This window comes from Cibotium barometz, chromosome 48 (assembly GCF_041138505.1).
Source record: "Cibotium barometz isolate CiBa-2024 chromosome 48, ASM4113850v1, whole genome shotgun sequence".
Classification (NCBI taxonomy): Eukaryota; Viridiplantae; Streptophyta; class Polypodiopsida; order Cyatheales; family Cibotiaceae; genus Cibotium; species Cibotium barometz.
Window position 1 is genome coordinate 10,223,418 of NC_141093.1, and position 26,697 is coordinate 10,250,114.

General features: G+C 44.7%; 1 protein-coding gene across 7 annotated transcripts in view; it reads right to left on the reverse strand.

The window, feature by feature from the left end:
• LOC147610800 (pentatricopeptide repeat-containing protein At2g27610-like) overlaps window positions 1–26,697 on the reverse strand; it is a 79,860-nt gene that overhangs the window by 12,702 nt on the left and 40,461 nt on the right. For 2 of the 7 annotated variants that reach the window (XM_086785366.1, XM_086785369.1), the window contains exons 2-3: window positions 13,711–13,786; window positions 11,961–12,157 (exon numbers count right to left, since the gene is read on the reverse strand). In XM_086785366.1, the coding sequence (XP_086641492.1) occupies window positions 11,961–12,157; window positions 13,711–13,758 (245 nt within the window). In that variant the 5' untranslated portion in view covers window positions 13,759–13,786. Of the gene's footprint in view, window positions 1–11,960; window positions 12,158–12,584; window positions 13,150–13,710; window positions 13,787–16,097; window positions 16,295–26,697 lie in introns of those variants that run through there. The other 5 variants (XM_086785368.1, XM_086785367.1, XM_086785371.1 and 2 more) reach the window with 5 other exon arrangements.

Below are 26,697 nucleotides of genomic sequence, written 5' to 3' on the forward strand. Positions count from 1 at the left end.
GTTGAGCTTGGCAAAGCAGCAGGCGAGACTTTTATGCCTTGAATCCTCAAAAATCAGCTTGCAGTCAAGGGGCTTTTGCCCAATTTCTGTTCGGGACTGTTTTATGCAGTGTTCGTGACTGTAAAAAATCTGATTTTCACTCATTTGGACAGCCAGGAGAGCATTTATTGCTATTGTACCTGCTGGTACAGATTTGGCACAGCTTTGTGCATGTTTGGGCATGGCTGTACACTGTTTTGAGTGATCAAAAGGTTCAAATTCAGCTGCTGAAATTGCCGGTACAGGTTTGGTACATCATTGGAGAGCGCTTAGTACTGCTGTACAGTACTTTGGAAGGGCAAAAGAGGACATTTAAGGTGCTGTCCAAAATCTGCAGCAACCAGATTTTGGTGTTTTCATCACAAAAAGTGGGAGAAAAGTTGCATTCTTGCTTCCGCAGTGGGAGATAAAGCTTGGGAGAACATTTGTAAGCACTTTGTGTGCTTAGGGTGCAGTGTTTGCACATTTGCAGGGAGTCAGGCATTACAGGTTGCATTTTGCTATGGCAACCACAGGTGAGAGCTCTTCATTGCTTCACATCAAGAAGCTTGAAGGCTCGCATAATTATGATATTTGGCAAACCCAGTGCTACAATGTGTTGCTTCAGAAAAAGCAACATAAGCCTATCAAAGAAAGGGGTGTGATGCCCGCTTCTCTTACAGCTGAAGAGTGGGAAGATATGGATGAGCTGGCAAGATCTACTATCATGTTGTCTGTGTCAGACTCATTACTTTTCAGCATTCGTGAAGAGAAGACAGCTTGGGGAATGTGGCAGAGATTGCAGGACTTGTATGCCCAACAAAGTGCCTCAAGCAAAGTGTATTGGTTGAAGAAACTCATAGGCCTTCAGATGAAGGAAGGGGCTTCTATGACAGCCCATCTCAATGAGTTTAATGGTATTGTCAGCCAGGTTATAAATCAAAAGTTGGCAATGGACGATGAGTTCAAAGCCACTTTTTTGTTATGCACTTTGCCAGAGAGTTGGGACACATTCAGGACAGCCACTAGCAATTCGAATGCTATGCTGTCATATGCAGATGTTGAGGGTGCTCTTCTTCAAGAAGAGATGAACAGGAAGAACAACTCTGTTGGAAAGTCCAATGCAATGAATGCACGTGGGAGATCCCAGCAAAGGGGTAAAAGCCAAGAAAGGGGAAGGAGCAAGTCTCGCTCGAAAAAGGATTTGGAATGCCATTATTGTGGCAAGAAGGGACACATTAAAAAGCAATGCTACAAATGGAAAAATGATCAGAAAGAAAAGGGAAAAGGCAAAGACAAAGAGAAGGATGAAGCCAAAGATGTAAAGCCAAAGGGCAAAAGTGGAGTCAAGATCGAAGAAATCAATGTGTCACATGCAGGTGGCAGTGAGGATGAGGTCCTCTTTACGTCTTCACTTGATGCCCATTCACTTCTTACAGGTGGTCATGGTATGCACTCATGGATCATTGATTCAGGTGCCTCCTTTCATGTCACAGGTTGCAGAGACTTGTTTGTCAGGTACACTGCTGGCAATGAAGGAGTGGTTTATTTGGGTGATAACCATGCATGCAAAATTCTTGGCAGAGGTGATGTGAGGCTTGTATTTTCAGATGGCTCACAGCTTATGCTCCATGATGTCAGGCATGTGCCTGAGATCAAGAAGAATCTGCTTTCTACTGGACAGCTTGATGATGCTGATTATGTTACCACATTTGGTAGTGGAAAGTGGAAGATTAGTAAGGGCTCACTGGTTGTTGCCAGAGGCTCTAAGGTGGACACTCTTTATTTCATGCATGCAGGTGTTTGTCACCATGCTAATGTAAATGCAACCGAGCTGCCGGAAATTTCTATGTGGCATAGCCGGTTGGGACACATGAGTGTCAAAGGAATGGAGCAATTGTCTCGTTTGGGTTACTTGCCTTCTCTAAAGTTTTCAAGTTTTCAGTTTTGTGAGCATTGTATTTATGGTAGGCAACTACAGTGCCCCCACAAGAAAGCTCTTGGACAGAAAGATGCTCAGTTAGAGCTTGTGCATACAGATGTATGTGAGATGCCTCAGCTTTCTTTGGGAGGGGCAAAATACTTTGTGTCTTTTATTGATGATGCCACACGCAAGGTGTGGGTCTATCCTCTTCGTTTGAAGAGTGATACATTCGCAGTGTTTCAGAAGTTTGTTGCTCATGTTGAGAATCAAACTGGCAAAACACTGAAGGCTTTGCGTTCCGACAATGGTGGAGAGTATACGTCCAAACAGTTTCAGGACTTTTGTGATGCTAAAGGCATCAAGAGGGAGCTCTCTACTCCTTATGATCCTCCACAAAACGGGACAGCAGAGAGGATGAACAGGACCATACAGGAGAAGGTCCGTTCTATGTTGTCACATGCTGCATTACCTCATGGTTTTTGGGCTGAAGCTGTTATGACAGCCGTTCACCTTATAAACAGGTCACCTAACACGAGGCTTGGCGGGAAAGTGCCAGAAGAAGTATGGACAGGGAAGCCTCCGTCATACAAGCACTTGAGAGTGTTTGGTTGCGTTGCGTACGTGCACATACGCAGGGAAATGCGCACCAAACTTGATCCCAAGTCTCATAAATGCATATTCCTAGGATATGGTGACAGAGGTGAAATGGGGTATAGACTTTGGGATCCCATGAATAGAAAGATCATACGCAGCAATGATGTCATTTTTGATGAAACATGCATGTATAAGGAGCCTGCAAGGCAACAGGAGCCTAGCAGAGTCATCTTTGATGATGATGGACATCATGGACAACAACAAAGGGCTGTAAATCAGCCATTACAGCAGGAAAACCAGCCCTTAAATGGTGCTGAAAATGGTCCAAATGGACAGCCAGATATGGCAGAAGATATCCCTATGGATATACCACAGTTAGAGGAGATACCGGGCATGATTTTTCAGCCTTATGGCATGGAACAGGAGCCACCAATGGGTGATATGCAGGCTGGACAGCAACCTGCAAATGATGGTCATTGGGTACGGAGGTCCACTAGACCCTCCAGAGTCCCTGACAGGTTTGTTCCAGGGGTTGACTACTTGATGCTTACTGACTGTGGGGAGCCCTCATGTTACAAAGAGGCTTTACAGAGGGCAGACAAGGCTCTATGGGAGCGTGCCATGAAGTCAGAGATGGATTCTCTGCATAAAAATGGAACATGGAAGTTGGTGCCTTTGCCTGCAGGCAAGAAGGTTTTGCCATGCAAGTGGGTATACAGGCTCAAAGTTGCATCAGATGCAAAGCCAAGATACAAAGCCAGGTTAGTGGCTAAGGGCTTCAAGCAGGAATATGGTGTGGACTTTGAGGAGATCTTCTCTCCAGTGGTCAAAATGACCACACTTAGAGCTGTGTTGGCTTTGGTTGCGCATGATGATCTGGACTTGATTCAGATGGATGTGAAGACTGCTTTTCTTCACGGTGATCTCCATGAGGAGATATATATGCAGCAGCCAGAGGGTTATGCAGAGAGTGGAAAGGAGAAGCTTGTATGCAAGCTGAAAAAGAGTCTTTATGGGCTCAAACAGGCACCAAGAGAATGGTATCATAAATTTGATACATTCATGAAATCTCAGAAATTCAGGAGAAGTGACATAGATCACTGCTTGTACACCAAGAAAGCTTTGGATGGCAGTCTCTTGATTCTCATTTTGTATGTTGATGATATGTTGATTGCCGGGAAATCTCGTAAAGAGATAGATGCCTTGAAGCAGAGGCTGCATCAAACCTTTGATATGAAGGATTTGGGTGATGCAAATCACATCTTGGGTATGCGGATACTTCGGGACAGAAATCAGCATGTGTTGTATTTGTCTCAGAAGGAATACATTGGCAAAGTCTTGCAGAGGTTCAATATGGACGGGGGGAAGAAGACTAGTACTCCTTTGCCTCCATATGTGAAACTCAGTGCTATGGACAGCCCACAGTCAGATAGAGACAGGGCTGATATGGCCAAGATTCCGTATGCTTCAGCTTGTGGCAGTCTCATGTATGCCATGGTTGCTACTAGGCCGGACATTGCATTTGCAGTGGGAGTGGTTTCTAGATACATGGCCAACCCTGGCAAGAAGCATTGGGAAGCAGTGAAAGGTGTCATGAGATACCTGAAGGGCACACAGGATTTGTGCATTTGCTTTGGCAAACAGGATGCATTAGTGCATGGTTACACGGATTCGGATTATGCCGGTCATCCAGATAACCGGAAGTCTACTACCGGTTATGTATTTACATTCACAGGAGGTGCTGTGTCATGGATATCCAGGATGCAGAAGTGCACTGCCTTATCTACTACAGAGGCCGAGTATATTGCAGCCACAGAGGCTTGCAAGGAGGCATTATGGCTATCTCGGTTAGTGGTTGATTTGGGTTATACAGGGGATATTCCATTGTTGCATTGTGACAGTCAGAGTGCCATTCAGTTGGCAAAGAACCCTGTCTTTCATGCAAAGACGAAGCATGTGGATGTGAAGTATCACTTCATCAGAGAGGTGATAGAGAACAAGCAAATTCAGCTTGTTAAGATTCATACGGATGACAACCCGGCTGATCTGTTGACGAAGAGTTTGCCTCCGGAGCGGTTTGCTCATTGCAGACACTTGATGGGCATTGGATGAGGCCATTTTCAGCCTTGATATGGCCTTTTATATTATCATGTACATGCTGATTTTTTCTTTTCCTTCATTTAAGGGCACTTTGCCTTTAAGTGGGAGGTTGTTGGGGTAAAGGCGTTATGCCCACCCTTATAGTGTGTACAAGCCCATAAGTTATAGTACATAGTACACTTAGTACTTTTAATGTACTAAGTGCACTATGTGTACTAGTGCAATATACATGTGTGATAGGGGAGTCACACACTCATGCTTTTCATGAGTTGACTTATCCCCACAACTCTCTCTCTCTCTCTCCCTTGCTTCTCTGTGTATGTCTCCCATGAATGAACTCTAAACCCTAATTGACAGGTTTCTCCCCATCACAAATTTACTCTTTAGCTCTGCTTATCATCCTCAGACAGATGGACAAACGAAACGAGTTAATCAGATTCTGGAAGAAATGCTGCGACATTATGTTCAGTCTCGATTAGCTTCATGGGAAGAATATTTACCTTTGGTAGAATTTGCTTATAATAATTCTTATCATTCAGCTATTGGAATGACACCTTTTCAAGCAGCTTATGGCCATACTCCGCTTATTCCTGCCAACTTTATTCTTCAACATAAAGTGGCTTTAGCAGACCACCTCATTCAGGAAATGCAAGATATTCTATTACAGATTAATGATAAGATGATCAGCGTCCAAGAGCAATATCAACACACAGCTAATAAGCGTCGTCGTCACATTGAATTTCAAGAAGGAGACTTGGTATTATTATATATTGCCCCTCGTCGATACAAGACAGTGAAATCAGTTTTCCCAAAGCTTCGCCCAAGATATTATGGACCCTTTCGTATTATTAAGAAGAACTCATCTCTCAGTTATAAGTTGGAGTTACCACCTTCTTGGGGTAGAATTCATCCAACTTTCCACATTTCTTGGCTCAAAAAGTTTGTGGACGGTGATTCTCCAGTTTTAGATCATTTGGATTATGTTCCAGAAATCGAAGATGAACACATACTCTTAATTCCAGAGATAATTCTTGATGTCAGACAGAAAGAAACACGACATAAACTCACTATAGAATTTTTGGTTAAATAGAGAGATCTTGATGATTCCGACTCTACTTGGCAAAGTGATGAAGACTTACAGGAATATCCAGAACTTCTTCGAGAATTCTTTCAAAGACAACCATCTCTTCTTAGCCGGGGTCTTATTTTAAGTGGGAGGGAATGTCACGATTGTGACTAACTCTCTTAAACTCTCCTTAATTACTCCTTAATCTCTTATTAACTGAAAGGACACCTGAAGGGTTACACCCTTACACATGGGTCACTATCAAAGGACATGTCTATTCATTAAAAGGCACACCCCTAAGTCCAAAGGACATAACCATTGACTCAAGAGCCACACCCCTTCCCACGGATGTGTCTCTTTACTTGTACCCTTTCGGCCTCTATTTAAGAAAGGCCCCTGTCTCAATACAAACATCTCAATCTTTCTATCAACATTGGTCTTATGTTTGTTAATTAAGTCTTAATCATGTTAATAAAGCTATAAAAGCTTTACACCTGTCCCCTCACATGGTGATGTAGGGAGCGCAAATGAATCATGAGCTTCTTCATCCTTCATTATTTCCATATGTATATACCATTGAAATGCATTAGCTTTAACATACAGGGCCTCTACGACCCCATTAAATGGAGGCGCTTTTGGGCATATGTAAATAGTATGCAACTACATGTAGTGTGTGTGCAAGAACACAATCAACACATGTTTGCTGGTAGAAATGGTGCTTTCTTGGGGTATCAGATTTTTTATGTTGGCAAAAGCAACTTTTTAGGTACTTTCATCATGGTTAAACATTATTGGCAGCCATGTGTCGCATACAATGACTCACATGGACGGTGGATGGTGGAGTGTCTCATTGCTGGCGAGGTTTACGAGTTTGCTAGTATATCTGCTTCACAGACATCACTTTGTAGAGCAGAACTTTGGCGCTCCATCCAGTGTTACCCATGGGTTAAAAATGCGTTTCTCGTAGGGGATTTCAATAACTCACCTAGCCATGAGGACAACTCCTCACATCGTTCCCATATGTTGAGGGCTGAGCAAGCAAAATGGCCTAATATGATTGAGAGTTTGCATGCTTTGGATCTCTGGAGACGGCTCATGCCAAACACTCTTGGATTCACATTTCAGCATAATGCTCAGTCGCACTATTTTGCCCGTCTTGATTGATGGTATTTGTTAAATGCAAATAAGTATGATGCCTTTACATGCCGCATATGGATTGACCACACAATGTGTCTATCTGATCATGACCCGTTGTGGTTAGCTCTATACTTTGGAATGGGGATGCATGACCCACCTCTGCCGCATAAACGATTACTTCTCATCAACAATAGTTACCTCACTCATGATGCATTTGCTGATTTGGTATGCTTGATTGTGCAACCCCTTTTGCTGCAGTTGAATGAGGCGTTGTTTTGTTTCACGCATGCAAATGCTGATAAGGGACTATGGTGTCATGTGCATGATCAATGCCATGTACCTTCTCAGGGCTAATCCAGAAAGGGGCAGCCAGTAAAAGATCAGTAGAACTAGGATTTAGGAGCATCTGGTGCAACAGAGGCCAGTGTGGACTTGTAGCAGGGGCATGGAAGGGTATGGATGAGCTGTCGGCTGCTTGCAAAGGTGGGCGGCTGGACCAGATCAGAAGCGGCTGGTCCAGATCTGACACAAACGCAGATTTTTGGATGGTTTTATGCCCACGACTGCTGGCCGACCAGCAGTCGGCCAGTTCTACAATATTTCAAGGCCTATAAATAGGCACACATGCTCATTGTAAAAGGCATTCAATCCTCTAGGGATTGGGTCTCTAGGAGTCCCATAGGGGGACAGTTTTGGGTGATGTTCACCTTTTAGAAGAAGGCAGCCTAGGGCTGTGTGTAAGAGTACCTTTTTGTACTATAGCAATATACTGAATTTCCAGCACATCTCTACTCTCTCTCTATATCTGCGTTTTGCATTAGATCGTTTCCAGGAGTGTTTAGGGCTGAAAGAAAGACTCCGAGAGCTTCCGCGTGTTACATTGGTATCAGAGCATCACGCTCAGCAAAGCTAAACACTGATTCAGTCCCATATGATGGTGTACAGGTCCAAGGTACAGGAAAGTACACGGATACGAAGCCCAAGGCAAGGAGCACAGAAGCGGGAAGAACTCCCAAGAGGTTTGTTTGGTGGTGTTCCACAAAGCCAAAGGGGATGGCAGCCTTGTGAGCCAGATAGGTTCTCAGGCAACGGTCCCAAGGGAGGATTATCCTCCAAGGGCGATGTGAGAGTGCCAGACTCATTTCTCAGGAATGAAGACCAAGATAGTGTTCAGAGTCGGGGCAGGAATGGATTGTGACTAGATGGAACAGATGCATAGATCTTCCTCTGAGAGAGTGGTTTGGAGAACGGGCCGGACTTTTAGAGAAAAAGGGTTGCCAGGGATGGATGGATGACAGAGGGACTTCGGGAAAAGATTAGGGATGATGACAATCATCCAAGAGCATGTTGGAATCCCGTCATCAAGTTTAGCAGAGGGGATTGTCATGTGCATGATCAATGCCATGTACCTTCTCAGGGCTAATCCAGAAAGGGGCAGCCAGTAAAAGATCAGTAGAACTAGGATTTAGGAGCATCTGGTGCAGCAGAGGCCAGTGTGGACTTGTAGCAAGGGCATGGAAGGGTATGGATGAGCTATCGGCTGCTTGCAAAGGTGGGCGGCTGGACCAGTTCAAGGCGGCTAGACCAGATCAGAAGCGGCTGGTCCAGATCTGACACAAACGCAGATTTTTGGATGGTTTTATGCCCACGACTGCTGGCCGACCAGCAGTCGGCCAGTTCTACAATATTCCAAGGCCTATAAATAGGCACACATGCTCATTGTAAAAGGCATTCAATCCTCTAGGGATTGGGTCTCTAGGAGTCCCATAGGGGGACAGTTTTGGGTGATGTTCACCTTTTAGAAGAAGGCAGCCTAGGGCTGTGTGTAAGAGTACCTTTTTGTACTATAGCAATATACTGAATTTCCAGCACATCTCTACTCTCTCTCTATATCTGCGTTTTGCACCAGATGGTTTCCAGGAGTGTTTAGGGCTGAAAGAAAGACTCCCAGAGCTTCCGCGTGTTACATATGGCAAGTGGTACATGGGTGCTTTACGGGAGAGGGTGGCAGAGGCCGAAAGGATTGTGCAGTCTTACACTGAACTTAGTCATACAAGACCACTGACTTGACTGTCGAGGAAAATGTCACTCATTGATGCTGAATCTTGTATCAAGGACAATGATAAACGAAAGATTGCAAAGTGGCAAGTGCATGCCCAACAAAAATCAATGCTTGATAAGGGATGCTCTTCCAGGTCTTTTTTCAAAGGTCTCCATGCATCTAGACAAAAGCAAGGCATAGCACGTGTTATGTTGTCTGATGGCACATGGACCTCTACCAAGCAACAACTTGCGGAAATATGTCACTCTCATTTTAGGGACTTGTTTGCCCGTCCTATGCCACTTACACAGGATGCATTGGCTGCTCGCATTATGCTTTTGGATGAGGTTGCACCGATCCTATCACTTGATGAGGCACAAGGCTTGGAAGAGTCCTTTACGGAGGAAGAACTACAGGCTGGCAAATGGAAATCTCCCGGGTGGGATGGTTTGACAGTTGAATTCTTTCACGCATTTTGGCCGGAATTGAAGCATCCATTGCTATGCATGATAATGTTGGTGTGACGACATGTTGCCTCATTCTTGGAAGGAAGGCTTGCTGAAATTGCTCCCAAAAAAGCAACTCTATGAGAATTTAGGTGACCGGAGGCCCATCTCTCTTATGCCAGTTGTTTATTTATTGGTCACAAAAATGATAGTTAACCGCATTAAGGGCTACCTTCACTCGGGATTACACTCGGCACAATACGGCTTTGTTCGCAGGCGGCAAATTATGGACAACATAGCAAATGCCTACATGGGTATTGAGTATGGCAAGTATACAGACCAGGATGTCTTGATCATGCAAGTAGATATTGCTAAGGCATTTGACAGTGTCCACTGGGACTTCATAGCTAGGGTGATGGATCGGATGGGCTTTGGACCCAAAATGCGAAATGTGATTTATTGGCTATACCAACGGGTATTGCTCAATGCATTTTTGGTCGAGAACTTTCGGCCGCTTAGACCTTGGGTAAATCGGTAAGTCAAGGCTGCCCACTTAGTGCGTTGCTTTATGCCATTGCCACACACCCCTTGCTGTTATATATTAACAAGCTTACCCAATAGGGCAACTTGCATGGTATTGCGATGCCAGATGGTTCTCACTTTGTGGCACAAGCCTATGCTGATGACTCCTCCTTCCTTAGAAATACCCCAACGGATTTGCAACAGATTATGGATGTCCTTTTGCCTTATGGGCTGGCAACTGGGTTGCATGTCAATTTTCGAAAGTTAAAGTTGTTATCAGTCCGCCACTATCTTTGACATTCTAATCTTTCGCCAGGTCAGATTGTTCCACCCGGTCAGTTGGTCAGGCATTTATAGGATACCCGATTGGCCGGGATGTTTCTTTGAAAGATGAGATGGTATGGGTGCTGACTTGATTGGAGTGCAAAATTGATTCCTGGAAGCTATCCACTTGGCCTTTGCATGTCCACTTGCGAATTGTCCAATCGATCATCATGGCGTACATTCAGTTTCACCTTCCTTTGTTACCCTGGACTAGTAAGCAGATTAATACATTTATCTCTCGTGCCATTGCCTATCTCTGGCGAACACAATCGGATCGCAAAGGGCTTCATCTGCTCAAACGTGCTTATGTGTGCTCGCCCAAAATGCATGGGGGCCTGAACATTCTCGACATTCACTATCACATGCTGGCACGTAAGGCCACATTCCTTATTGACTTTGTTCGTCAAATGCAGCCCTGGACAAAGATGTTGGCAGCCATGTGTGCACACATGAAAGTAGATGCTTATGGTCACTAGGTTTTGGATCACTCGGATGTCATTTTTGGTCATCTTACTGGGCGCATACTAGGATGCCCTTATGCCACTTCTTTGATTACAGCTTGTCAGCAGATCTTATGTTCCATCCATTGGTCGGTAGACATCCACATACAGGGAACTCACTCCGATCTCAAAGCATTCATTGGAGTCGAGCCTTTCCTCGGCCTTTAGTGCTGGATCACCCAAGAAAGGCTTATCATCTATCGACTTTGGGAATACATATGGTACAGGATGTGGTTGATGAGCATGGTATGGTTCTTTCTTTCCCCAAGGCCACCAGGCAATGGCATCTGGGCAAAAGCCTGGTGGAAATCGGCTTTAAAAAAGGTGTGGAAGTCAAAGTTGCCACTTAAGCAGTGGGTCTTTTTTTGGCGATGCATTACGGGCGTGCTACCGGTTGGCACTCTACCGGCTCAAAGGCGTATTGCTCCAACTTTATGTCGGTGCTGCTGCCTTATGCCCGAGACCGTACCTCACATATTGTGGAGTTGCTTGCATTCCCGCGATTTTCTTCAACACTTGACAGCACTGCTGCTGCAGTATAGATTCCCTCGACAGCGCTTTGGGCGACTTTTTGGGATTTTTGGTAGATTGTCCCTGGCTTTACCGGGGTATGATGATTTCTTCACATGGGTGCACTTCTGGGCTCTTTGGACCATCTATTCCACCAAAAATCATCTGCACTTTTCTGGTGATGTTGTTCATCCCTTCCCCTATTTTCGTGCTGCCCTACTCCGGTCTCTTTGAGATTGCTATGATCTTGGCAAGCTTTCTCTCCAGCAGTTTGAAGAATTTTCCCAGTTTTTCTAGTTCGTTCTCATAGTTCCACCCACTTCGGGTGACTATGACTGTACAGTTTACTATTTAATATAAACAGTGGTTTCACCAAAAAAAAAAAAAAAAAGTGTCTTACTAAAAGAAATACGCAGCCCCATTCACAAGATGAGAGAGAGAGAGAGAACCAAAACAGTAAATTAATTGAATTCAACAAAGAGAAGAGTATTAAAAATTTTGAATACTTAAGAAAAATCATGTAGGACACAAAGGAACGCGTATTAAAAAAGAAATTAACACAAACCTTTGTACTTGCAGCCCGCTAAGCTGAAGGTACTACTAGACTTGACTTTCCAAAAAACCCAAAGCATAAATTTGGAAGGGGAGATTTTCTTTTAACAATACTTTAGAACTAGATGTGGGCACTTTTGTCACATATGTGGGCTCGTTGTGAACATACAGATAAAGACTATAGCAGAATTCAGACAGAAAAGGACAGGTTGGAGTTGGCATTTACCCAGCACACTCTGCAGAGGCTTTCAAAATTAAAGAAGTCTCTCTTAGGTGTTGTGATTTTTCTTTGCGGTCCACATGAGTAGTGCCATGCTTTACAGCAGGTAGCTTTGTTGGCCCCCAAATGGAAGGCCACCATCCATCTATCGGCAGGGTTTCATTTGATGTACTCTGCAGCAAATCTGTATGCCTCGAATCTGTCTATGATTTTTATTTTAAAAAAAAATCAGTCAGTCATTACAGACATGGCATTATCAGCAGCACAATATTAAAGATGTTTATGGTTCTACAGGATAAGAAAAAGTATGCGAGTAATATCTGACGCCCCAAGATAACACGACCTAAGCTCTGACCCCTGCCCTGAAGCACACAAACGTGGAGAAGAAAATGAAACCCCAGCATGGCAAAGATTGTTTGACCTCCCGTCCATATATACACCAATGACCTCCGGGTTAAGGGAGACAAACAATGCTCACTTGTTTTCAGCTATGCAGATCAGAGATACAGATCAGCGCATTCATCTATTCATGGGGTGATATAAATGGACAATTATTAGTGTAAATGCAACTTTGTAATATTCAGCTACTGCAATAATCAACCTCTATCAATTGTTAATCGACATATTTACCAGTGATTGAATGATGCTCCCTTCCTTCTGATAAAATCTCAGATCCATTTGTCCGATTGCTTAGTTTAATTGCTGAATTTAATCTATCAAACAGGTATTACAGCAATTTTCAATCTGTGGCCTGCGGGACAAGAGGAGAGAGCTGACAGTCGCCCAGAAGGAAGAAAAGATGAATATCGTGAAGATCACGATGGCGGCCGCAGCAAGAAGGCAGAGAAGGCTGGAATCGGCGGTGAGGGGGCGGAAGGGGTGGAGGCGACCAAGATGGGGAGAAGAGGCGGAGGAGGGGGGGAAGGGAAGGACGCCGGAAAGCGGGGAACTGGGGGCACGCATGAGAAACAGCAGGAGAAGCAAAAACAGGGAAAAAAAAAATCAGGGAGAAAAGGCAAAAACGGGAAAAAATGCAAGAGAAAAGGAGGGCAGCACAAACAGAAGGTGGAAGGCTCTGCGTACTTGCTCAATACTCATCAATCTTTCTTTCTTTCTCTTGATGGTCTAGATTATTAATCACTTGGTGATTTATCATATTATGTTACATTTAATGATTACTCATAGAAGTGAGGTGGGTGTGTTTCTTGAAGCACAAGTCCAAAGCTTTTAACTGCTTTCCGAACTCAAAGCAACGCAAGCAGCTTGGGAAACGGATCAAGGCCTTGAAAACAAATAGAGTAAGAGAGTACAATTCAAAAGTGTGCAATAATTTTGTAAAAGCAATAAAGGCCCTGAGAGCCACAATGGGGGGGCTAGAGGGTGGAATGGGAGCACAAGTTGGGAGTAAAAAGGAGGTAAAACGAGGAAAAGGAAAAATTAAACATGCAAGAAAAAACTTTGGGCCAAATATTTGTTTTACAAGAGCCAAAATTGGGCAGAAAAAGATCACCAAGAGGTTTCACCAAACGTTTCTATCTACCTAGCAAGACCTGTTTTTTTGTTTCTATGATTCTTAGTTTCATGCTTCAAAGGAGTTTCAAGAACCTTTACATTCCTTTCAAAAATAACAATGAACAAAACTTAACTTTGCCATGTCAAAATCTAATGAAAATATCGCATCACATGATAAGCAAAACATTAAAGCTGTATTTCTTTCCTTTTTATCATCAAGGTTCAATAGATTTTTTCTTCACACCTTTACCACATCATGGAATATTGCCGGATGTATTGTTAGTTCCGTCATAGTTCATAGATCAATACGAACAAATTTCCTGTCAAAAGAATCACCATAGAATAGCTTGGAAGAAATGCATTTTGCAACAACAAAAGCACATGAAATTCTAAAGGAAAAAAAATACCACTATTCCAAAATACAAAATATTTGCAACCATATAGCTAAATAAAGCCGATTTGGGCCCGTTTCCAATTTTCGCAAATCCTGCTTAATCAAAGTAATTAACCTTAATTACTTTGTTAATTTTCACAATTAAGGGCGTAAATCTAGCATTAAGGTGTTACTATAGCATGCTAAAGCATTATTGATTAAAAAAACACCTTGTTTAGAAACCCTAATTTTTTTTCTTGGACATTATCTGTAAGGGATTAGACACTGGCATTGGAAACTCTACTCTATTAAGACCTTCCCAGATTCATAGCATATCATAACTACCCACATGCTCATTGAAAATTCAATGGGAAAAAATTCCACATCGCAGAGACTAAGCTGAAGTTTCGTCTTATGAGGGAGGACCTTTGGCCTTTCATTGAAGGGGAAGAGAAGATGCCTGAGAATGAAGATGCAGCTCAGAAAGCATGGAAGCTGAGAGATCAGCCTTTGGCCTCGTAGCCCTAGCACTCCTAGGACTCTTTGATAATTTTATACACCATATTCCAGATCTCCCAACCTCCAAAGAAGCATATGAAAAGCTAGACAAGCTTTTTGGGACTCAAGCAAGGAACTCTTAACACATCTTTGCAAGTAGAGTTCTATGGTCTTGTAATGCAATCACACGAGAGCTTTGATGTTCATAAGTACAGGATGAAGTCCTTAATGAAAAGCTTGCAGGTCTTAAAGCTAATGTGGAAGAAGATGTGGCCCTAGCAATAGTGTTCATAAAGTCTACGCCTGAAGAGCTTTATGGGAACCTCATCACCACACTGAAGAACTTGGCAAACCTTACCTTGGAAGGGGTCATAACCTCCTTCAAGGAAGAAAGGAAGGTCAACAACAAAACAGTGGAGGGGGCAGCTCCTTCTTCACCAAGAAGAACTTCAAAGGTAAAAAGGATTCCATTTGGGGTAAGAACAATCATGCAGAGGACTACTATGCCAAGAATCCTCGCAAACATTGTGGAAAACCACAATGAGAAGGATTGCTTACGCAAGAAAGCACAAGCAAATGTCACACAAGAAGAAGAAGAAACCTACAAAGAAGATGCAAACTTTACAGAGTATGAAAACTCATGGGCCTTCCAAATTCTACTATAAAGAAGATGGACCATCGACTCTACTCCGTAATCACACCACCTAAGGGAGAGCCATGCACATACCTCGTGGCTCGTGAGCAGAGCAACCTCCCACGCCCAACAGATCTGTAGAGCCTTCTACAGGCTACCCCCTTGCTGCTTGATATACTTGATGGCCCCCTCCTCCTACCGGGGGGATTAGCATCTAGCTCCATAGGCTGTATGATGATGATGGTCCCATTTTGTATCATATGGCTCGGATTTGACATTCCCGGCTCATAGCTCTCGTCTTTTTTTTCTTATGTACCATGATGAGATTACCTATGTTACAACTTACATGATGAGGTTGATCATAGTAATCATAGCCTTAATTAACTTAATTAGTGTAGAGATGAATTTTAGATGAATGCAAATGCAACTATATTAATGATGCAAATGTTTACAACTGTGAACAGATCTATGATGTTGATGTTGACTTCATGTTGAATGATGACTTCAAGATATGATGAATGAACTTGATGATCTACTTGATTTATGACTTAATGCTTATATATGGATGTTGAGGTGCTGGTTGGTCTATTGTCTGCTGTTGACCAGATGGCTGGACATAAAATTCATGATAAATCTTCTTTTATTACTGTGCTGACTCCCCCATTGCTGGCTGACCTAGACCTTGCTAGCGGACTGGCTGCCCGGACGCTCCTGCTGGCAATCAACTCATGTATGGAGGCTGCCGACTGGATCTCCATGCCCTCACTGATGTGAGTGATGATATTGATGTTGCTGATGATGATGATGCCACCTTGTCATTGTGCAACCCGAAGGGTGTGCACACGACATTCCCTTTTGCTAAACTTATTGCTAGGTTGGAGACCTTGCAACACTTTGATTCCATCAACTGATTCCAACTCCATTGGCACCACTGACCCCATACTTCTTCTTCTGCAGGGATTGAGGCTTATGTAGGAGCAACTGAGGAATACCAGAAACAAGAGTCCTGAACTGCAGGAACTTGTCTAGCGATGCGGCCTAAAACTGCTTGGAAAACTCAACACACCACTGACTGGTCTGTTGAAACCTTTCACACACAATCTCTGAAAAGCATGAAACTTCGTACCTTCTGAGGCGAATGTTGAAGCCCCTTTCTGCTACCTTCTGCAAGACCCACTTATCTGCCGAGACATGCGCTAACTGATGGTTGGCGATGTTGAAGAGAACTATGCTGCCAAGTGATCCACAAAACTCCACTTTCCCCTTTGATGATGGATGTCAGACTTCTTCCAGACAACCAAGGATGGTCTTGTCTGCCTTGCAAATCCAAAGGATTAATGCATGACTAAATGAGATGCGGGTCTAAAATGACCTACATGCTGATGCAACCCTATATGCGATGCAAATCCAATGAAGGGTTACTAATGCAAATATAGGCTAAAGCCTGTAAATGATCATTGATGACCTGTAAAATCTTTAATACTGGATTTATCTAAGCGGAAGCAACTATTGTATGAATGGAATACATCCGGCCAAAGCGAAAGCTAAGGTGAAAATAGCACGGGTGAAGACAGAAGCCGACCTGATGCGCAATGAAGGTTGGGTGGGAGTGACTTACTAGAATGACCACGCGTTCTAGCTAGTCCGGGGTAGGGAAACACAATATTCTCCGGGGTAGGGAGACACAATATTCTTTGGGGTAGGGAGATACAATATTCACATGTTCTAACACAATATTCTCATGATCTAAAGATACTACATGCTTTGGACTGCACTAAGGCTGGTTACCCTACATGCTCGGATACCAATGTTACATGATGAGGTTGACCGTAGTAATCATAGCCTTAATTACCTTAATTAAGGTAGAGATGAATTTTAGATGAATGCAAATGCAACTATATTAATGATGCAAATGATTGCCTAGATTCCCCCTACCTTCATCTCTCACGACAGGAGATCAACCGGATCATCCAATTAGATCTACTCGGGCTACACATACACCAGACATGGGTGTCTCCGTCAAAGATTGGTAAGAAGAGCGAGTTCTACAGAGATCACTTCTTGAGACTATCCGAGGATGGATACTTTGAAATCCCGGGATACATTCAGATACACATGTCAGATGCTATGCGTATCACGATCGGCCAGCTCAGGGTATCCTCCAACCGCCTCAGAGTAGAGACTAGCAGAGCTGAGGATATCCCACATGAGGAGAGGACATGCACAATATGCACCACAGGAGCAATAGAGGATGACTCCCATTATATGTTCAGTTGCCTGGCTTCTATGAGATAGGGGGGAGATTCCACTGCCTCTTCTGAGAGAGATTTGGACCACTCACACGGGTGATACAATTTGAGGATCAGAGGTGCTTGGGCATGCACTTGATGGAGTTCAAATGACACAGGGATGTAGTGTTGAGGCACAATGTTGAGAGACAGCCCCGGCTCCGATGGGCCACCTCACAGAGAGCCCTCACAGATTTCTTTGTGGTACACACATCCACATTGGAATCCACTGCCCACAACAGTTCCTCTACTATGACATCAAAGCCTACCACCCGTACCCACACTCCAGCTCCACGCCCCAAAGGAGTTCTTAGCGAGAGAGCTCGATCCATTTTACGATCCAAACGTCTCCGACCCAAAGCATCAAGACCCTCCACCACACAGAGATGGATTCGTGAGGTTCTCTGCCGACATGACACGCTCCCATCACAGAGGCCTGACATTCACTCCACCATCAGATCGGTTCTGCTGGTATCATCATTAGCTGATCACAGCATATTTCACTCTACACAAGTTCATCTGTTGATCACGTGTATTGTCGGATGTTTTCATTTTACTTTTTCTTTTAGTTTTCCATGGCTCAGTATATCCATGGTACCATTGTATTACTTTTGGTCTCATAGGCCCTTGGGGTCTTCTGTAGACGTTAATATAACTTTCTTTCTCTCTCTCTCATTTCATGGACGAGATTTCATGGACACTATGTACACATCATTTTGGTCTCATAGACCCTTTCAGTATATTCATATAGTACAAAAAGGTACATAGTTCTTGCAGCCATAGGCATGCCCTGAAAAGGTAGTCTTGGACTCCAAAAGTCCTAATCTATGATCCAATCCCAAAAGGAATGAGATGAATGAAAGAGTTCTTGGCTAAGCCTTTATATAGGCCTTGGGACACCAATATATGCTGGTCGACTGCTGTCGGCCAGCATCTATGGACATAAAATCCATAAATGCTGCCAACCAGCCCAGAATGGCCTGCACAGTGCACACAGCCGACCAAGACTTGATCCAGGGGGATCCTTTCTAGTGTCCTCCACTGCCCTGCTCAAGCCCTAATTCTTTTGTTTATCTGCTGCCTTTCAGAGATTAGCCCTGGGCTGAGCATGTCCATGTGCACGCACATGACAGAGAAAATGATCCCGGTAAAACTACATTGTGGCACCCAACTGCTGAGGAGTCACCCATGTAGTGTGTACCTCTAGTCTCATGAGATCAGTGCAATGAGGTGGTTAATATCCTGATGGCCACTGAGATTTTCCATTCCTGGTCTCCACAACCATTGGGACGACTCAAGTACTAGCTTCAGGAACCTGCCTTTGCTCAATGTGTACACTCGCTGAATGTAGGTAACAATCTGAAAAAGGCCATCCACCACTAGGGGAGTAGCTGCAAACTCTGCAAGGACAATGGAATCGAGAACCAATGGTTTGCACCTAATCATTCGTGAGTGCATCATCACGTGAAGCCTCTCTACTCTCCTCCAGTCATCCCCTCCTAGATCGGTCTGCACCATACATCGCTGCTCGCATCACCAAAGTGTCAAAGAGCTGGCTCTTCATGTTGGTTTCCTGGAAATGAGCCTGGAAACATACTCTCTCCAACCTAGCCAGTGTTGCATACCCTCAAATAGTCTGGCATCTACGCTAGCCTCATCCTGTAGGTGACCCCAAGATACACATAGGAACTCATAATCTCCACCTCGGCCCCAGTATATAGGAAACTCATGCCTTTGATCCCACGGGTGAAGCACAGTAGCAATGAAATGCGTTTCTTACATTTAAGAAACGTGTATGAAATGTCTACATGTTTCATACGTAAGAAACAGGGTTTCAAACGAAATTTCTTTTAAACCTAAAAACATCAAACGTAGAGTACGGGCTGCCTCTTTTCTGAGGCGATTCTGAAAGTACAGCCGCGTTAAGTGGCCGCCGCCTTGACTCCTGAGAACGTCTACTTCACTCTGCACTCCTGGGACCAAGCGAAGGTGACCCTCGGGCCCTCACCCACTCTCTTCTTGTTCTTGCCTGCAGCCTATTCTATCTCTTGAGTCTCATCATGCCAAGGAAGAGCTCTCCTCTGTGGGACAACGTGACCTTTGATGCTCTGAATGCAAGATATGGTGGGAGCGGCACAACAAAATGGACTAGCAAGTTTTGTTCCAAGAAGCACCATGGAGTTGCTCAAAGATTGAAGGCTCATTTTTCCCAAACAAAGGGCTTTGGCATTGGCCCTTGTACAAAAGTGCCGAAGAATGTTTATGACAGCCTCAAGGCCTAGAAAGCTGAAATGTTGGGCATTTCTATTGATAGAGTGTCTACATGAGATCAGCCTGAGACATCTCTTGCAGCTATTCCAGCATCTCAGAGGTCAGTGAGCGATGTGAACGATGACATTGAGAGCATGCAGGTGTCGCAAGCTGCAAGCTCAAGGTCCTTGCCAACAGCTACTAAGAGATGTGGTCTTCCTCTATTCAAGCGAGGAGATATGAGAGCATCCATGCAAAAGGCAGCTATGAAGGAGGCAACTAGGGAGGTCACGAAGTTGTTTGTGCAATGTGCATTGTCTTTTCATATCACTCGGACTCCTCGATGGAAGTCAGCTATGTGTGCCATCTCTCGCATTGGGTGCGAGTGTGAGGGTCCGAAGTATGAGACATTGCGCACCAAGGAGCTTCGATGAGAGAGCTGGAGCCTTTAAAGGCAACATGGGAGAAGTATGTGTAATATGCGGAAGCTTCGGAGAAGGATCGGTACTTCAAAACTCAGAAATTAGCACTCTTTTCGCGACGGAAATTAACGCACAAACTGAAAGGAGATGTGCAGAAAAATAGAGAGAGAAGGGGGAGATGGAGAGGACACAGTATTGGGTCCCAATTACCCTCTGTAGGGCCCCCACCACGGATGGTGTATTTGCTTTATTAGAATGATGTAAATCTGAAAACAAATACAGAAAACTTGACCTTTTCTTGGCTGGAAAATCCTGCCCTTGACCTTCAGAAGTCCACCCCTTTGCTTGGCAATCTCCTTGGCTTGACTGGCCCTTGATTGGCTTGAGCACTTGGTGAAAACTGAGATGAATGATGGGATTTAGGCCTACCCTATTTATACTCCTCCTCAAGAGCAGTCGGCCAGCTGAAAAACAGCTTATTGTCCCACGACTGGTGAAATTCAGCAATAAATGCTGAATTAAATCCCAAAAAATACTGCCTTTTTTCCCTAACAGGCTGAAAGTGATGCGCCTGCTTCTGATTGGCTGGACACCACTTTTGTCCACAATCCCAAGGCTGGGCAGCCTGTATGGGCTGCCCCATACATGCCCTACAGCCATCTAGAGGCTGTAATCCCCTGGAGATTGCCTGATCTGTGCCCTAGGGCTGTCCTACAGCCCCTCCATGGCTGGTGGGTTCAGCCTGGGCCTTCCTGGCCCTCATGGGGGTGGTTCTACACCATTCCCGTGCCCACACTCAGATCCGGGGTAGCCCTATGGGCTGGCCCCTTGTCCTAAACCTAATCTACTCAGTGATCTGGCATCCGGTACCAAACCAGATACACAGAACCACTGACATCATTCTAGAGGGAGACTCACAGCGCGGACTGGCACTGTTTCATGTGCACGACAGTTGTCACCAATTGGCCGACCATTTGGTCCATTCCTAGTTTTTGCGTCTCGTTCACTTGAGGCCAGGCCGGTGTCTCATGTGAAGAGGCCAGTATTTTGCTGACATGGACGGGAGCCAGACTGGTGCCACCCGTGTGTTAGCAGGATGGTGTCGTATGGACGGGAGCCAGATCAGTGCCACCCGTGTATGACCTGGACTGTGTTCGATCCATGGGACTGTCACGCCATGGAAGAGCCAGTATTCGTGCCGTGTTTTACCTATGGGACTGTCACACCATAGGGAAACTCGTGCCTGGAACTGTGTCTTACCTATGGGACTGTCACTCCATAGGAAGACCAGGTTTTTATGTTTTTATGTCGTGCCAGTTTTGTGCCGACAGATATTTTGTACATGTTCCATGAACGGGAGATATGTCCATGTTACTTTTTGCACATGCACACATATTTTGCATGTTTGAAACTGTTTTCGCATGACATGTATTTGTGTGTTTGCCTGCCTGACGTGTTACTTACTGAGCGGGGACGCCTGCCAGTGAGTCGTGAAGTCTGCTCTGTATTCTGACGAGTTTTAGTGCATGTGAACAGGTGGTAAGTATGTTACACATGTTGTTTTAATATTTTATCTCTAACCCTTTATTTTATAAAGTTAAGGTGTTCACACTTATTTAAAAGTGGGCACCCACTTTGGGGCCAAGGTGGGGAGCCCCACTTTGAAGTGAGTGTGGGGGTGGGCATGGTCACCAACCCCCACTAATCCCCCACATGCATGCGTGGGTATCATCAATAGTTAACTCCACATTAATTTATTTAAAAAAAGGACTCCCTCCATCAAAAAAAGAGAATCATCGCTTCTTGCGTTTGTCCATCACCCATCGCTTCTCTCTTACGTAGAGAACCAGGCGACCACCATCTCTGCACATGTTCCCCTAAGGCGGCTTGTTGTCCATCAACTCCTTCAGGCGGCAGCTACTGCTCTCAGGCGTGGGCCATCCTCACAAGGCACTGCTGCGCATGCTTTTCCTGAAGGCGACCCTCTCCTGCTGGCTGCGCCTGTCTCTCTACAGGTGGTCGAGTGCTGTTCCAAGCGGTTGATAACTCCACGCATGCTGCTGCTCTTCACAGGCGGCTGTCTATCTCTACAGGCGACTGCACCATAGGCTGACGGCTGCCCACTCTACAGGCGGCTGTGTGTTCTATCTCTAGCAAGGCTACGCTGCCTTTCCTTCTGCAGGCGGCTGTTACCTCCAGACTGCTGCGCTACCTTCTCATACTGACGGCTGTGTTCACTACTGCAACCAGTCGTCTTTCCCTTTTACAAGTTGGTGCTACAGTAGGCGGCTGTGACTACTGGCGGCTGCCCCCACTTGAAGCAACCAGGCAAGAGGCGGCTGTGTCCTTTGTGGCGGTACATCATCTCCACGGGTGTTCTACAAGGAAGACTTCGCATCACCTGAGTGGCTTCATCATTCCACAAGTTTTGGTCTTTTATCAACCAACTACAAGTAAGTGATTTTCAGATTTGAGTAAAGCATTTTATGTTTAAATCTGAGAAGGGATTCATCCTTCTACGGCAACACCCGTTCGGTGCCGGGTTGTCCAAGCTGAATTGGCGAACCTCGGTCCAAAGGTGCTAAGATCGGGAGAGCCAGGCGTTAGTACGAGAGCGCCTGTTTGTGCGTGGTCTCGGAACACCAGTGAGGCGCTCTCCGCGGAGTCCAGTGAAAGCACAGGACCGTAGAGATTGGACCACACTAGTGGTCGTTCTGCTTCGAGCTTCTACATCGAAAATTCGAGCCTATTTGTTTGGTACTGTTTTCATATGTACATGGACATTATCTGGTTCTCAGAACCCATGGAGCATTGTATTCATTAAATACTCCCAATAAATATATCATATATTGAGGGGGGGGTCAGCCCGTTCCGGCCCCAGTGCTGGTGTCCATCTTTCCATTTCTGTTCATTTAAATTTCAAGTTGTTTTAAGTTGTCCATTTCATATTTGTGGTTTTAAAGTTGTGCTATTAAGCGTGTGGGTGTCCAACGGAGTCTTTCCCACTTGACGGGATCGGTTTCATTGGTATCAGAGCACGGTTGTTTCCCTCTTCCTAGTGGGGAAACGAACCTGTGTACTGGACATCCCGCTTTTAGCAAACTTAAAACACAATGGACAGCCAAGGCAACCCTTTGGAAGTACCTAATTCGAGGGGTCCCTCTAGTGCCTCTCGTGGGTCTGATGCCCTGCGTGGTAGGCACAAGCCCCTTGAAAGGGTTATGGATAGTGAATCCAAGGGTCAACTGTCTCCAGGGAAGACAGTTATGCTTGAACAAGACCCTGATGCTATGAGAGCTGAAATGGAACATATGAGAAAACTTTTGCAGGCTCAAGAGCAAGAATTGAAGTTTTTGCATGAAGATCCTCATCTACAAAGTGCTATTGAAGCCAGGAAGGCTGATGCTATGGTTGATGTAACCTTTGAATCAATGGCTCGTGAAGTGGGCAAGAAACCAAGGGAGTTGGCACTTGCTTATCTCCTTCGCAAAGGTGATATCAAAGAGGGGGATGACGGAGAGCTGAAATTCAGAAATCCACCTCGTTTGAAGCATGGAGATCCCGCATCCCAGAGGCTGAAATCTTTTATGCAAAAGGAAGAGGTGACTGTCACCTCTCGACATGCATCCTCTCCCCAAGGCACTAAGCCTGACAGATATATGTATGCCAGTGCTCATGGAGGGCACGAAAGTCACATGCATGCAAGATATGTATCTCATGGTGACAGGTCTACTTCCAGAAAAATTTTGCCTTCTGAATTGTCTCATGGAGAGACCATGCCACATGCAGGTAAGTCACATGCATCTGAGCTTCGAGTTCGTGGAGCACATGCCACCGTGCCCCATGAAGCTTCTATGACGGCCCATGGAGCCCATGCAGACAGGGCTACCCCGTTGGATAAGAGGAAAAGAAAAAGAGAGGACCATGAGCCTCATGCCAGGAAGCTCAAGGAGTTCAAAGCAGGTGATAAATCTGTCAAATTTGATGTCTTTCATGGTGAACATGATGCTTCTAAGGTGTTAGCGTTTGTGGCACAGTTCGACATTGCTTTTAGCGATGAGGATTTCACAGAAAAATCAAAGGTGCGCCATGCTAGCATGTTTCTGAAAGGGACTGCTGCCCATTGGTGGATCACCGAAAAGATCACCAAGGATCCCATCTCTACTTGGAAGGAATTCAAAGATAGATTTTATGCTCAGTTCTTGCCACCCAACGCGGAGCAAACTCTCACTCAAAAGTGGGACAGGCTGGAGCAAAAAGACAATGAGAGTGTGCAACAGTATGTTAACAAATTTTGGAAAGTGTTGCTGGAAGTGACTCCCTTCATGTTAATCTCTGAGGATGAAAGAAAGAGGAAGTTTCGTTCTGGATTGCAACCAGCATATAGATCGGGTATTGAATTGCACCCAAAACATACGTTGCAACAACTCACAGCTTCTGCTCTTGCTACGGAGCAATTGGTGCTCAAGATCAAGCAGGATCAAGGAGGTTCCAAGGGGAAGGACAAGGCTGTCCCAAATCAGCAAAAGGGTGGACAGCCACCTAAAAAGAACTTCCGGGAGCCTTACAAGGGTGGTAAAGCTGAAAATAACACATCTAAAGAACAGGGCCCAAGGAAGAACAAATTCGGCTTAACCCCGGAGCAAAGAGAGCAATATCCCAAGGATGGAAAATGCTTTTCTTGTGGTAGCAAAGACCACATGTTTCGGCAATGCCCAGATCGCAAATCAAAGCACGAGGACAAGCACACCAAAGCAAATGTTCATGCAGTTCCTGATGTGCAAGGTAATACAGGTCATGATGCTAAAGAGAGAATGGTTTGCAAGGCTTGGGGGCAAATCAAGGATCAGCCCGCACTCTTTATGTTTGATGACTGTGCAACTGACAATTTCATCTCTATGCAAATGGCAGCTGCATTGGGTATTGAGGTTGAAAACATGGGACCTCAGATTGAAGCTGAAGCTGCATTTATTGGCAAAGAGGTGCAGGTTACCCCTTTGATAGGGAAGTTGCGCATCCATATACAGGGCTATCTTGATAATGAGCATTTCTTAGTTGCTCCATTGAATGGATGTGATGTATTGTTGGGCAAGCCGTGGCACCATAGGCTTGAGCCCCGCAAAGACTACAAGTCCAATATGATTTCTTTTATGCATAAAGGCCGCATGCATTTTATTGATGCTGGCAAAGAAGGGGATTCCATCCCAGTTGTATCACACATCCAAATTAATAAAGCAATGAAAAAGAGTCTTTCAGCGTACTTGGTTTTTGTGCGTGATAGTCTTGTGCCAAATCATCAAACTGTGGATGCTGCTATGTCTAATGATAGGCTGAATTTTCTTAATGCATTCAACGACTGTTTTGCTGACTCGTTGCCAGGTGAATTACCTCCCCAAAGGCCCGAAGATCACCGCATAGATCTTGTGCCAGGTAGTTCTCCACCTAACAAACCCGCATACCGAGTGAGTGCTGCACAACAAGAAGAAATTATGAAGCAGGTAAACGAGCTTTTAGAGAAAGGTTTGGTTCAGCCCAGTTCCTCACCTTACTGCTCTCCTGTGCTTCTTGTTCAAAAGAAGGACGGATCATTCCGTATGTGTGTGGACTATAGAGCTTTGAACAAGCTTACCATCAAGAATAGATTTCCAATTCCACGTATTGATGATATCTTGGACAAGCTTGATGGTTCGGCTTGCTTTAGCAGACTTGATTTGAAGAGTGGTTATCACCAGATACGCGTGGTGCCACAAGATGTCCATAAGACTGCATTCAGGACAGCCTTCGGATTATATGAATTCTTGGTAATGCCTTTTGGTCTCACCAATGCTCCTGCTACTTTTAATCGTATGATGGATAGGATATTCCGACCCCATCGCAAGTTTACAGGAGTCTTCTTTGATGATATCTTGGTTTTCTCCAAGAATGAGCAGGAACACAGAACTCATTTGGTCACAGTGTTCGAAGAGTTGCGGAAGCATAAACTTTTCGTCAATGCCAAGAAAAGTGAGTTTTTCCTTTCAGAGATTCATTATCTGGGACATATTGTATCCAAGGATGGAGTTACAATGGATCCTGCAAAGATAGAGACTATTCGGAATTGGCCCGAATTGCAAAACGTACATCAAGTACGTAGTTTTCTGGGACTATGTCCGTACTACAGGCGTTTCATAAGGCATTTTGCTATGATTGCCACTCCTCTACATGATCTCACGAAGAAGAAAACTGCTTTCAAATGGACTTCAAAGGAACAGGATGCCTTCTTGCAGCTCAAGCATGCTATCATATGTGGTCCAGTATTGATTGTTCCTGACTTGCACAAGTCATTCGTGGTTGAATGTGATGCTTGTGGTGATTGCATAGGAGCTGTCCTAAATCAAGAAGGGCATGCAGTTGCATACGAGAGCCGTCGTTTGCATGATGCTGAGCTTCATATGGATATCTATGAGAAAGAGCTCTTGGCTGTAATTCACGCCTTAAAGATTTGGAAATACTACCTTCTTGGGACTGAATTTGTAGTCAAGACAGATCATCAAAGCTTGAGATACTTTCTATCTCAAACCAAGCTTTCAGAGAAGCAGATGAGAATGGCAAATTTTCTTTCCATGTTTCATTTTCAGATTGTGCATACTCCAGGAAAGAAAAATGTAGTGGCCGATGCACTATCTAGGAGGCCTTATGTTGCTGCAGTCTCAGTGGCCTCTCATGGAGATCTATCTGCTATGAGAGATTTGTATCATTTGGATGCTGATTTTTGCCATATATGGAC